The 13,890-nt window shown below is 42.4% G+C and overlaps 1 protein-coding gene across 6 annotated transcripts in view; it reads right to left on the bottom strand.

The window, feature by feature from the left end:
* Positions 1 to 211: 211 nt before the first annotated feature.
* Positions 212 to 13,890, bottom strand: part of DGKH (diacylglycerol kinase eta) — a 105,732-nt gene continuing 92,053 nt past the window's right edge. For 5 of the 6 annotated variants that reach the window (XR_013394055.1, XR_013394059.1, XR_013394056.1 and 2 more), the window contains 2 exons: positions 5,054 to 12,827; positions 212 to 4,678 (listed from right to left, as the gene is read on the bottom strand). Coding sequence is in view for 1 of the 6 variants with exons in the window: in XM_077933429.1 (XP_077789555.1) it covers positions 12,738 to 12,827 (90 nt within the window). In the remaining 5 variants the exon portion in view is untranslated. Of the gene's footprint in view, positions 12,828 to 13,890 lie in introns of all 6 variants that reach the window. The other variant, XM_077933429.1, reaches the window with a different exon arrangement.

The raw sequence follows: 13,890 nt of genomic DNA, 5'->3' as shown, positions 1-13,890 counted from the left end.
AGAACAGCAGGAGGAATGAGGGAAATGGCACGGAAGACCCTGTACAGCTTCCTATTAAAGCCAGCGGGAATCTTCAGACAATTGTCAATCCAAAAAAATATGTAAATTAGACACTTTGGCAATAGTGCTGCTATCTGATTATTATGGATAGCTTCATATGGTTTTGAAAAACACAAAATTCAAAGATCTGGCTAACTAGCTGAAACTTTGGGTTTGTTTGTTTGTTTGTTTGAATTAATAAAAGAAGTACATGTTGCTGAAGGAATTTTTCCCCGCATGCAATACTTTGCAAAATTGCCATTAACCAGCAGGACCGGCTCGTTAGTACTTTTCCACATTTGGTCACATAAGGAATATATGCACATTTAACTGAGAACAAAGTCACCTTAGAGGCTCTAAATGTCTGACCTTGTCAGTGATTGGCACACCCTGAAATACACAGACATTGGCAGAAGCAACGTCATTTAAGATACAAAACCAGTGCTTTTTTTCTGAGGGATGCAGAGGAGAACACAGCAAGAAATGGTTTGTTTTAGTTGCAGGTACAGTCATACCTCGGGTTGCGAACGCTGCGGGTTGTGCATTTTTGGGTTGCGGACCGCACCTAACCCAGAAGTGCCAGAACGGGTTACTTCCAGGTTTCGGCGCTCGCGCAGAAACACCAAATTGCGTCACACACATGCGCATGTGCAGATTCGGCGCTGCAGGTTGCAAACGTGCCTCCTGCAAGGATCACGTTCGCAACCCAAGGTATGACTGTTCTATACTTTCTTACTATTTCTGGGGTTTAAAATTCCTTGGGTTACATTGGACAAAACACTTGTGCTGTGAAGAACATATACCCTAAAGAAGGGCTGGTAACCTCGTTGGATTAAAAAGCGGCTAACCTTCCAATTCCAACCAAAACATATAAAAAATAAGGTTGAGAAAGAGAGAAGCCTGGAAGTATATTTTGAAGAAATGCAAGATTTGAAAACTGAACTCACAGAGGTAGCTCAGCTATTTTAATTGTTTTGGTTTTAAACCACAGAATTGAAATAAGCTTAAAGAAGGTTAAGTGTAATGGTTTGCCTTATTTCTCCTCCTTACTCCTGCCTCCCCCACCGCCCCCCAAAAGTAGGCAGAGTATCTCCTTTTCTTCCTGCTGAGTCTTAGCCATGAAACACACACACTCAACCTTCCACTGTAGAAATATCTCTGCTTTTGGTGGGAATCAGATACCTTGGGGAGGGCCTAAATGAATGGGATCCCTGCGGAAAACAGCTTTAAAAACCTCAACAGCACACAATTCAAACAGCACACAATTCAACTGGGTTCAAGCTGCAACTGCAAAGGAACAACTAAGAAGCCTTGCAGTTAATAATTATAACAACAACGATGGATAATAATAATAATAAGCAAGCTGCTGGCTGTTCTTTCGCAGCCACAGCTTTAACTTCCCCAACATCTCCTGCAGGCCAGAGGCTCCCCACTATTTTATAGTAAATGATAGTTGCACACTGGGAAAAGCCGAAGTCTTTTCAATAGAATCGAAGCCTGTAGGAATCTCTCATGGAAACAGTCAAAAGCATTCTCCCCTTGAGCTATGTTAAGTTATAAGTATTCAAAATATTAACAGCCTTATCCTATGCTGTGACCAACTCCACTGAAAATAAAGGGTTGAGGCTGCAATCCCATGCAGGTTTGGGCACACCTAAGATTTTGTAAACCCAGTCCACTACCATTTACCTTGACACAAAAAGCAACTATGATAAAAGCTATCCATCTTGTACGTTTATATCTCTGGAACTGGATTAATTTTCCCCACATATGTGGAATCACACACACAGGGACAAATGGCTATGGTTACTTATTTACGTTTACTTATTTATGCACAGGAATGAGTAAACTTTTTCAGACTGGTTGAGGGTTGTGGCTGGGCTGGATGAATCCCTAGCCGGAATTAAGATTGCCGGAAGAAATATCAACAACCTCAAATATGCAGATGACACAACATTGATGGCAGAAAGTGAGGAGGAATTAAAGAACCTTTTATTGAGGGTGAAGGAGGAGAGCGCAAAATGTGGTCTGAAGCTCAACATCAAAAAAACAAAGATCATGGCCACTGGTCCCATCACCTCCTGGCAAATAGAAGGGGAAGAAATGGAGGCAGTGAGAGATTTTACTTTCTTGGGCTCCATGAACACTGCAGATGGTGACAGCAGCCGCGAAATTAAAAGACGCCTGCTTCTTGGGAGAAAAGCAATGACAAACCTAGACAGCATCTTAAAAAGCAGAGACATCACCTTGCCAACAAAGGTCCGTATAGTTAAAGCTATGGTTTTCCCAGTAGTGATGTATAGAAGTGAGAGCTGGACCATAAAGAAGGCTGATCGCCGAAGAATTGATGCTTTTGAATTATGGTGCTGGAGGAGACTCTTGAGAGTCCCATGGACTGAAAGAAAATCAAACCTATCCATTCTTAAGGAAATCAGCCCTGAGTGCTCACTGGAGGGGCAGATCCTGAAGCTGAGACTCCAATACTTTGGCCACCTCATGAGAAGAGAAGACTCCCTGGAAAAGACCCTGATGTTGGGAAAGATGGAGGGCACAAGGAGAAGGGGACAACAGAGGACGAGATGGTTGGATAGTGTTCTCGAAGATACCAGCATGAGTCTGACCAAGCTGCGGGAGGCAGTGGAAGACAGGAGTGCCTGGCGTCCTTTGTTCCATGGGGTCATGAAGAGTCGGACACGACTAAACGACTAAACAACAACAAAATGCCAGTGGGAAGCTGTGGGGGACCCAATCCGTGCAACCATTCTGCAACCTTCACAGACATGCACAGAGAGCTATTTCACTTGGAAACAGAGGCATGTACTTAATCCTTAGTAACTCCACTCAAATCTCACCATTTTCTCCAAGGATGTTTTGTATCAAAATGGGTTAAAAAACAACAACAAAACTGTCCAATATCCTTTTATCTCTCCCTGTGCTAAAAAGCAAAAAGACTTCCAAGCCCAAATAACGTAGACCTGAAGGAGCGTCTCCACCCCCATCGCTCAGCCCAGACACTTCAAAAGGCAAGTGCATACTTAGCAAATGCAAAATTCATGCGCACTGTTTGCGTATTTGTCAGGAACACAAATCCATCTACTGAGACATCTGAACTTCTTGTAGAGGAAGAAGCCGGCCAAGGTACATTTTGCACGCCATCAAAGCCCTTTCCCCTTTCAGTTATTTTCTTATAAATAGCTTGTGGCTGGGAGGAGAGGGTAAAACCAGTGGGGTTCCTCACACCTACCGTATTTTTCGCTCTATAAGACGCACCAGACCACAAGACGCACCTAGTTTTTGGAGGAGGAAAACAAGAAAAAAAATATTCTGAATCTCAGAAGCCAGAACAGCAAGAGGGATCACTGCGCAGTGAAAGCAGCAATCCCTCTTGCTGTTCTGGCTTCTGGAATAGCTGCGCAGCCTGCATTCGCTCCACAAGACGCACACACATTTCCCCTTACTTTTTAGGATGGAAAAAGTGAGTCTTATAGAGCAAAAAATACAGTATTTTAAAGTTGCAGCTTCCATTTTCTATCAGTACTATATCTGTCTTAAGGAGCAAATACTGTTTCCGTTTTTTAATAGACTAATTGATGAGACTCATGTTTAAAGCTAACCAGGTGCACAATGTCTTTAAAGGACTGGAGTAACTGCAAAGCAATACGTTTAACGTTGACAAAACTATACAGTTTTATTTCAGCAGACTGTCAGAATATCATTTCCAATAAGGATCAGACTGCTGTTACTGTCTTTTTACTCTTATAATGTTGCTGTTGTTATTTTGTAGTAGTTGTTATTATTCTACTATTATAAACTAGGGTGGTATTTAATGCAGAGTGGAGCTGCTGGAGTTAATAGACCAAACTTATTCATGTTCATTCCTTTCATTGGATTTACTCTGTGTAAAACATAGTTGAGTACCCATCCAAATTATATAATAAATCAGCATACTACATTGCAGACATGCAACAAAAGCTTAAACTGCTACAGTCAAACCTCAGTTCCCGAACGCCTCCGTTATCGTACATTTCGGCTCCCGAACGCTGAAAACCCGGAAGTAAGTGTTCCGGTTTTTGAACGTTTTTTGGAAGCCAAACATTCGACGCGGCTTCCGCTTGAATGCAAGAAGTTCTTACAGCCAATCAGAAGCCGTGATTCGGTTGTGGAACATTTCAGAAGCCGAACAGGCTTCCGGAATGGATTACATTCAACAACCGAGGTTTGACTGTTTTTCCCACCGCAAATATCTGTTCCAGGGGAAGAGAGTACAATTAATATTCCATATAATTAATTCAAAGTTCAGAGGTAAAAAAAATCATGTGAACAACAGTTGCTTCTCAACTGACAAATTAGTGCAGTTATTTGACCCTGACAAGAGAGAGTGACTTGGGAATATTTGTCCTTATCTTAGACTCTTAGTCACCTGGTTTTTACCTGCAAGAGCCTCTCAATAGGAAGGCCTGCAGGCATCACCTCAAGCAAAATGTCCCCTCAATCTGGACTGCTTTCCCTCACCGCCACGAAGCCGTGCAAATCAGGTTCAACTATGTGGCCTTTGCAGCAGAAATTTACACTCCTTTGTGCAAATTTTCATTTAAATAAATGTATGGTGATTTACTCAAACTGTCTGGAGGGTAGCTACCTAAAAAGGTAAAGGTACCCCTGCCCGTACGGGCCAGTCTTGACAGACTCTAGGGTTGTGCGCCCATCTCACTCAAGAGGCCGGGGGCCAGCGCTGTCCGGAGACACTTCCAGGTCACGTGGCCAGCGTGACATCGCTGCTCTGGCAAGCCAGAGCCGCACACGGAAACGCCGTTTACCTTCCCGCTAGTAAGCGGTACCTATTTATCTACTTGCACCCGGGGGTGCTTTCGAACTGCTAGGTTGGCAGGCGCTGGGACCGAACAACGGGAGCGCACCCCGCCGCGGGGATTCGAACCGCTGACCTTTCGATCGGCAAGGCCTAGGCGCTGAGGCTTTTACCCACAGCGCCACCCGCATCCCAAGGGGTAGCTACCTAGAGAACCAATATTTATTTACACCAGCCCCTTCCACATCATACGTAGCACAGACAGAAATTAATACTTCATTATAAAGAACTCAAGCATTCACTTGTTTACCAGAGCCTACTTGTTTTCTTCAGAGCAAGTTGAAGAACTGGATATATGCAGATATATAAAGTTATCACCACAAATACATACATGCTGCAACCACCACAAAGCATAAGTAAACTACCACTCTGTCCTGAAACAACATTTCTTTTTCCTCTAAACTGCGACTTGACAACTGAGAACAACATCAATATAGCTGGTTGCTTTCTGTTTTACTTACAGGCTATGATTTTTAAGTTATTTTCCAACCACTGTGACAATTCTGAACAAACCCTTTCACAATACTAACGACATTTTAAGACACAGCGTTAAAATCAGTGTTCTTCATTTCCCAATTTTATGGGAAAGTCCACTAGCTTCCGTAAAAGTCACATATCTGTCCTTTTAAAACACAGAACTATTTCTTTAAAAAGCAGACAAAAATAAAATAAAATTCCAAATTACTGTATTTTTCCGTGTATAAGGCTATATTTGCCCCCAAATTTTTTATGTTTAAAATTGGAGGTTGTCTTATACATGGAACGTTGCAATTATTTATTTCTTAATTTTGGGCTCAAAAAACAGGGGTTGTCTTATACATGTAAAAACAAGGTATATTTCTTAGGGTTTCCCTATTTCAAAAAGTTAAAATGTGACTATAATCTTTGAAGACCCTCTTTTAGCAAAACACCTGTCAATGTGATTGACAATTACATCCGGTGAAGATAAAAGCATTGATTGTCAAGGGTATACACTGACCGCACAACAAAATTGTGGCGGTGGTTACTTTTTCTCAAAAGAGAGAATAGCAGCCATGGACTTATCTGGGGACTTATCTGGAGCAAACGGCACTAGGCTAGCAGGAGAAACTTGTCATCTGTCCCTGGAGATATCCATGGATTGTCTCCAATGTTAATCCTACTCCAAGTGGACCCATTTAAATTAATGGCCACAACTAAAAGGTCCATTACAATGAGTCTACTCTGACTAGAACTTAGTTGGCTACAACCCAAACCCACAGTCTTCAAGGGAGGAGGCTGTGCCACTTTTAGTTTTGATGGTTGAAATCCATTTACTTTGCGTGTGAAAACCGCCAAGACCTCCCAAAGAAAGACACAGTTGATACCAATATTAGTTAAAGGCAGGCATCCCCAAACTCGGCCCTCCAGATGTTTTGGGACTACAACTCCCATCATCCCTAGCTAACAGGGCCAGTGGTCAGGGGCGATGGGAATTGTAGTCCCAAAACATCTGGAGGGTTGAGTTTGGGGATGCCTGGTTTAAGGTTATTGGCCTAATTTGGGCCACAACTTTATTGATTACAGAATGTGAGTGGTTTCCTTAGGCATTGGTTTGACTTGCTCCAGCAGGGCAGCACTTACAACAGCAGAAGTCAGTAAGAGTAAACATACTGGGGGAGCATTGGTCCTACCACAGATGCAACCTCACCCCAAAATGCTCCCAGGGGCTCTTGCGTGGCCCTAACCCCTGGAAGGGGATCGGACAAAAGCATGGCGACCACCTGGATTCCTCTAACGGAATACCCTATCGCACATTGAGAGGGGCAGGTGCGACAACCTCCCCTCCACCACACCTTGAACCAATGCCTAACTGCCAAACCTTACAAAGTTGTGATGATTTGCTACGTGGCAGACGATACCCAAGTGGCACCAGCCAATCAGCTGAATGGGAAAATTCCTACCGGGCCCCTGCCCTGAAAGCAGACGACCCACAATGGCATAGCAAGGTCGTGGCAAGATCCTAAATATAGGGAGGGTGGGCGGGTGATCCGAAGCACAAGGCGCTAAGAGGAAGCTCGACGAAACGTGCAACGGTATAAATAGGTCCCCCAGCTGCAAATTCTCTCAACCCATTGGCCAGAACTACCCCAGCAACCGAGGGACCCAATCAGGTTGTTGTGGCTATCCAATCGCTCCCACACACACACTGAGGTCGGTTTTAGTGATCTCACCGTAACACGTGCCCTCTGTGAAGAGGACACGATTTCTCTCACAGAATTTAAGGGGAGCCCTGAAAATGAAGCCCAAACCTTTCTGCATACATAGCCTAAGATTGGCTTCCATTTCTTAGTGATGCTATAATCCAGAAGCTGTTGGGGTTTTTTTTACTTACATGGTAATGCATTGTTTCCACGTGTAATGGAACACCCACTAACTATTTATTCAGCTCTTAAAACACTCAAAATGCAACCAAAGATAAAATGGGCTCTTTATCAAGGATACCTGTCTGTAAAAATATCATTCTTTTAGTCTTTAAAAGTTCTGTAGTGGATTAAGAGCACGGATCTTTCTTGGTCTCAATGCCATAACAAATATCTGTAGTATCAAATCTCAGTATACAAAGTGCTTATTGTACAAGTGTTAATACACAATAGACTAGTGTTGATGCACTAAAAGGTACCCCTGACCATTAGGTCCAGTCGCCGACGACTCTGGGGTTGCGGCGCTCATCTCGCTCTATAGGCCGAGGGAGCCGGCGTTTGTCCACAGACAGCTTTCTGGGTCATGTGGCCAGCATGACTAAGCTGCTTTTGGCGAACCAGAGCAGCACACGGAAACGCCGTTTACCTTCCCGCCAGAGCGGTACCTATTGATCTACTTGCACTTTGACATGCTTTCGAACTGCTAGGTTGGCAGGAGCTGGGACCGAACAATGGAACTCACCCCATCGCAGGGATTTGAACCGCCGACCTTCTGATCGGCAAGCCCTAGGCTCAGTGATTTAGACCATAGCGCCACCCGCATCCTTGCTGATGCACTACACCTATTTAATTTCAGCACATGGAATCAATGGGATCTACAAGTGCCGCAATGGCTGGATTGCCAAACATCAACAGAACCCACCAACAGTGAAGTGGGGCCCTGGATCTGCCGTGCCAACACTGGCGCAAGTCCTGTTTGCCTAACTGGGCAGCAGCAACATTGTGGCCTCATGGGTGCACCAGGAAAGAACCCACCTTGCCCCAATCTCACTGCTGCCCCACATCAATCCCATCCAAGTAAGTACTGTAGCAGTGTCAGGAGGGCAGCTCTGACCCACTGGACACACCATGACCAGACCCTGCTCGGCATTTTTGGCAATTCATTGGTTGCAATTTTAATCTATAGTTCTGTCTTAGCCATTTGCCCCAACCAAGTCTGAATGCACACCAACACACACAAGCCTTTTGACATAACTAGTTGACAGACCTGTCAACCATCTTTTGCCTATATAAAAATGATGCATATACAGCTATAAAGAGTGATGGACCTTCGCAGTGCAACTATAAATATTAACAACTGAAATCAATATTAATTCTAACTTTTTATCTCCTATGACATACAATATAAACTCTTGTCTTCAAGGTATAGTTTAAATGAAAGAATATTTCTGTATTTTATCACTCACCATTACATTAAAGGGATATGTTAAATGTTAAACTGGCCACTGCCTCTTGGACAAAATAGAAGGCAACAGCCATACCCGAACAAATTTTTATCTAGATATCTAAGAAGAGAGAATGTACATAGGGTGAGGATTTAGTGCAGCTTTCAGGAAGCGGCTTGACATTTATGTCCAGTTTAAAAGCAAAAAGTATATAAAAGATTCAGCTATCTGCTGGCAACGGTGGAATGAGTCCTTGGAATGTGGGGAAAACCATGCTTTGTGAGAATTTTAAAATAAAGTATCAAACTGAAAACAATGGGGACATTCTATTTCAAATACCGTATTTTTCGCTCGATAACACGCACCCGACCATAACACGCATGTAGTTTTTAGAGGAGGAAAACAAGAAAAAAAAATATTCTAAACGAAACAGTGGATGTATGATTTTTCTGGTTCATGCTGTGGCCACAGACATGTGATCTGACGGTGAGTTTGGGGTAGCCCAATGCAAAAATCCTGAGGATCCATGTGGATCCATGCTTTGTAACCACGTTTTTGCGCCATTGCGGCCCCATGAAACAGTGGGTGCGTGTGTGTTTTTTGGTGCAGGCTGTAGCCATGGACATGCTATGTGATCTGATGCTGAATTTGGGGTGACCCAGTGCAAAAATCCTGAGGATCCATGTGGATCTGTGCTTTGTAACCACATTTTGAGTGGGGAGGGAAGGAAAAGCACTCAAGGGACAAGGAGCACGCGTGGAGCAGGCTCTGCTTCTCTCCCTCCCCCCCCCCCTTAGCGAGCTGAAAAACTTTGCTGGAGGGACAGAGAGCCTGCTTTCCTGCTATTTCCAGCAAAGCGGGAGAAGAGCCGCTGAGTGGGGAGGAGAGAGATACAGAGCCTGCTTGCTTTAAAGGAGCCAACCGGACAGGAGCCCCTTACACTCGTGTAAGTGGCTCCTCTCCCCTCCCTCTTTGCTCCTTTAAAGAAGCAGGCACTCTGTCCCTCTCTCCTCCCCATTCAGCGGCTCTTCTCCCGCTGGAAACCACGGAGGAGGGAAGCATTCGCTCCGTAACACGCACAGACATTTCCCCTTACTTTCAAGGAGGAAAAAAACGCGTGTTATGGAGCGAAAACTACGGTACTGTACTGAACATTCATTTTAATAATAATAAAAAAATTTAATGCCTTTCTGTATTCAATGCCCATGCATTCTTTGCTTCCGTAAAATTGTATATTGATGTTCCATCCAGAAGGCATGGGGGTTATTATAACCAAATTGTCATGACCAGATTGATCATAACTAAACCTTTCCTCTCTATGTGGTGTTTCTATGTAACCCTTTCAGATACTGTTGAAAATTTGTGTTTCACTTTTGCTCAGAATCAAAAGAAGGCATTGTACATTTTAAAGGCAATAGATGCAACATTTTGAGCAAATAATGTTACAACAGATTAGTTCTAAATCAGAATGTCCTTATAGGCAGCAATACTATCTGACAATTGGTACAGATGTTGAGAAACAATGCACATCAATTTCTGCTCCTTCGTAAAGCTTCATCAATACATCAATCATGTCACTTTGCAAACTATTTTTCCATAACTCTCTTTTACTATGCATGTGTCTACAATGTCTTCCTAACCCTACATCCTTAAGGGAAATATTTAGTATTGGCGATAGTCATCCTGTTTCACAAGATTTCATCTTTGGTATGTGATAGTTAGCCAAGGTTTTATATAATTTTCATCTAGGCTTTACAGACTTCCTTCCTATTCAGGTGGTAATTAATTCACTTCATTAGCAAAGACTGCTCTCCCTCTGTATCCATCGCATGACACTGACGCTGCTTCCCATAGTTAAAGTGAATAAAGAAAGCCTTTTCATGTGTTAGTCTGTGTGGACATCAAAGTTCCCACAGAGATCTTTGGAGCAGAGCCAATATAAAAAGCCTAGAAAAAATTTATGTGTTAGAAATCTACCATTGTAATTGTAATCACCTGCTGAAAATGTTGTCGTCTTTTAAGAGTCTAAAATAAATAAATCGGTGAAACTATAAAAAGATGTAGTAATGTCAGAGTTGTGGATCTCTGCCAAATAGGCTGGCTCTCTTCAAGGGCATCTATGCTAAGAGTTCACATTTAATCCCTTACGTGCCTTTGTGGGCATGTAAGACAAAGTTTGAGAGAACCAGTGCTATCATTGGAAAAGTAAACAAATTCCTGCTGTAAGTTATCGTAATTCAGTAAATAACATTAATGGTGAATCTTACGTTGACCACCGTAAAACTAGAAAATTGTTAGTGTCTGTACTTTTGAGCTATATGGTTTATTTAAAAAAATAGCTAAAATTTCACAACAATGAAGAAATAACAAGTTTCATCTTAATATAAAAGGATGCTTCAAGTACTCCTTTTAAAAGTATATGCAACAAAGAATTTGTCCATACACTGTTAGCACAAAAGCACAACAGCATTTTGAAAACTGGATGCTGAACGCTGTTTTTGTGGAGCTCCACCTAAGCTTGGTAGAAAGTCCAACTTATTTGGAGTGATAAAATGCTACCATAATTCTGATGAGCAATAGTTGCTATCTGAGCTGATCAAATTTCTTTCAGAAGCTATGATGGATCACGTTCAATTGTAGCATCGCTCAGGATTCCCCATTGTTGTTCACTGCCACTTAAGCAGAAGGGGAAATCATGACATGTATCAGAATAGATATTTTGTCTTCTATTAGGTACTGTCTTTATGTTCTTCATTGTTGGACAATCTTTAATTATATCACACCAGTCAATTTAGGACCTAGTACTTGACACTGGTTATTTTTAACGTGAAAGGTTTAAGCATTCACCTGAAAGAGCTCTGCCTCAGCTGAGAAACAAATAAAAATACATTTTATATTATTTTAATAAAGGGATTAGAATTTTTAAGACAGACAATTCTTAATCCATTTTACTAGTCCATTTTAACAAATACACCGATAAACAGGCTTCACGCATATCCCAGGAATTAAGTATTTCTAAAGAGGATAATTTCTGTACTAAAAGAAGTATTTGCTTAATATTTACAGGAAAGACACGCCTTGTGTTGGTAAACTGAATATTTGATATGCTCTGTAATTTTTACTGATTCCATTAAAAAATACATAATCAAGCCCTGATATTCAAATAATTGGTCCAAGTGTGCCTTCAATATGAAGTAATCTTAGTTCTGTGAACATAATCAGGTTGCTACCACTGAATTAGCAAACATCCACCTTGCTATGAGTCACAATACTGCCATGCTTTGAAGTTTAAATACTCAAAGTAAGCTAGCAGTTGCCTTAAGAGAGGCTGTAAGAGATAAACATTGCATATTTTATAGCCGATAAGAAAATATTCAGATAATTCTGTTTCTCGGGAGTAAACTCATAATATTGTGAGGTACCAGCCTTTTAAAAATACTATTAAGTTACTTGCAGCCAGAGGACATAGACTCTCCATTATATTTAATATACATCCCATGCTGGAGAATAGCAGAGATGTTCACAGCACGTTTAGGGTACGAACGACGTCAGAAAAAAGCCTTCAACCAACACAAGACACAGAATAGTAATAAATTAAACCGTATTCCAAACCGATATAAAAGTTGTTCAAGTCTGTAAAGTGTCAGGTGTGTCATGCAACAAAAAGGACAGTTCAGGCAGGCAAACCAGACATTACAGTTTGCACTCACGGTATACAGCATGGTGGCTCCGGCCTGATTTCTTGGTCAGAGGCAGAAGAGGAGGGAGGTTGCCGAGGTTATCAGCATTGCCTGAAAAACCCACCGGTCATCCGTCCCTCCAACACATTGGCAAGTGTTTCCAGGCCTCAGGAATTTTTCAAACCTAATGCTCTCCCTGCATTAAGTTATTTGTTGCAGTACTGAGAAATCCCATCTATGTAAGGAAAGCCATCCGATCTTGATTGGCCTTTGCTAGATAACGCATAAGCTACCCAGGCCAGATTTCGGTCAAAAGCGGACTTTTTAAGAGCTGCTCTTCGCAATGTACTTCGCAGCAACGTTAGGCCCCACAAAACCTTCCAAGGACTCCCCTTAGGCTCTGTTTTCAAGCAATGCCCCCAACACAATCCCTCGCACGCCACATACTGACACCCACACATCCGTGCAGAAACCTACAGAGAAGGCAATGCGCCTCCACGGCTTTGCATAAACAGCCTTTCTTCTTCAGAGGCCAGCAAGAGAACTATACTTCAGTCAAAGGCAAGGTCCGGCCGAGTTCTTTAATTCCCTGAAGGATTCGCTTCATATGACCCACTTTCGTGATCCCCAGGTCCTACAAGACAAGGAGAAGGGAAAGGTCAGTCACAAGAGTTTGCTCACAGGCACCCAATGATCTTTTAACCTTTAACAATGAGGACCGGTTCAGATGGCCAGCAAAGGGGGCAGGTTTCCAGGAATGATCCTACCTCTAGTCAAAAGCACAGGGAGAGAGCAAGGAACCCATAATAAAAAAATACCCCCCCAACCATTGCTACTGTGCTAATCATGTAATAAGCACCAGTTCCCATGACTGATGACACATGGCAGAGTTCTTAAAAGCAATTCCTGCAGCCATGGCAAATAATAGTGATAATACTAATAATACTAATACAGTGGTACCTCGGGTTACATACGCTTCAGGTTACCTACGCTTCAGGTTACAGACTCTGCTAACCCAGAAATAGTGCTTCAGGTTAAGAACTTTGCTTCAGGATGAGAACAGAAATCATGCTCCAGCGGCACGGCAGCAGCAGGAGGCCCCATTAGCTAAAGTGGTGCTTCAGGTTAAGAACAGTTTCAGGTTAAGTACGGACCTCCGGAACGAATTAAGTACTTAACCCGAGGTACCACTGTACAGTGGTTTAAGAACAGCTTAGTTTGTGAACAACTTGGATTAAGAACACTGCAAACCCAGAAGTAAGTGTTTTGGTTTGTGAACTTTGCCTTGGAAGCAGAATATGTTTCGCTTCCTGTTGAGTGTGTTCCATTTGTAAATCGAGTCCCCTGCTGCTATGGGAAAGCACACCTTGGTTTAAGATCGCTTTGGTTTAAGAACGGACTTCCGGAACGGATTAAGTTCGTAAACCAAGGTACCACTGTACTACTACTACTACTACTACTACTACTACTACTACTACTAATGTAATTTCCTGAACAAGGTGTATTTCTAAATATTAAGATGTAAAGACAATTTTTGTTATTTATTTCGAATAGATTTAGATAACGTTACTTACCTGCAACAATAATGCAAAAAAAATTCTAATAAACTCATGGGACATTTAAACAGGAGGTTTCTCGATATATCCAGAAAATGTCAACCTCTGGGGGAAGGGCTGCATCTCAGCAGTAGAGAGCAT

Source organism: Podarcis muralis, chromosome 8, assembly GCF_964188315.1.
Source record: "Podarcis muralis chromosome 8, rPodMur119.hap1.1, whole genome shotgun sequence".
Lineage (NCBI taxonomy): Eukaryota > Metazoa > Chordata > Lepidosauria > Squamata > Lacertidae > Podarcis > Podarcis muralis.
This window is presented reverse-complemented; position numbering and strand designations above follow the sequence as displayed.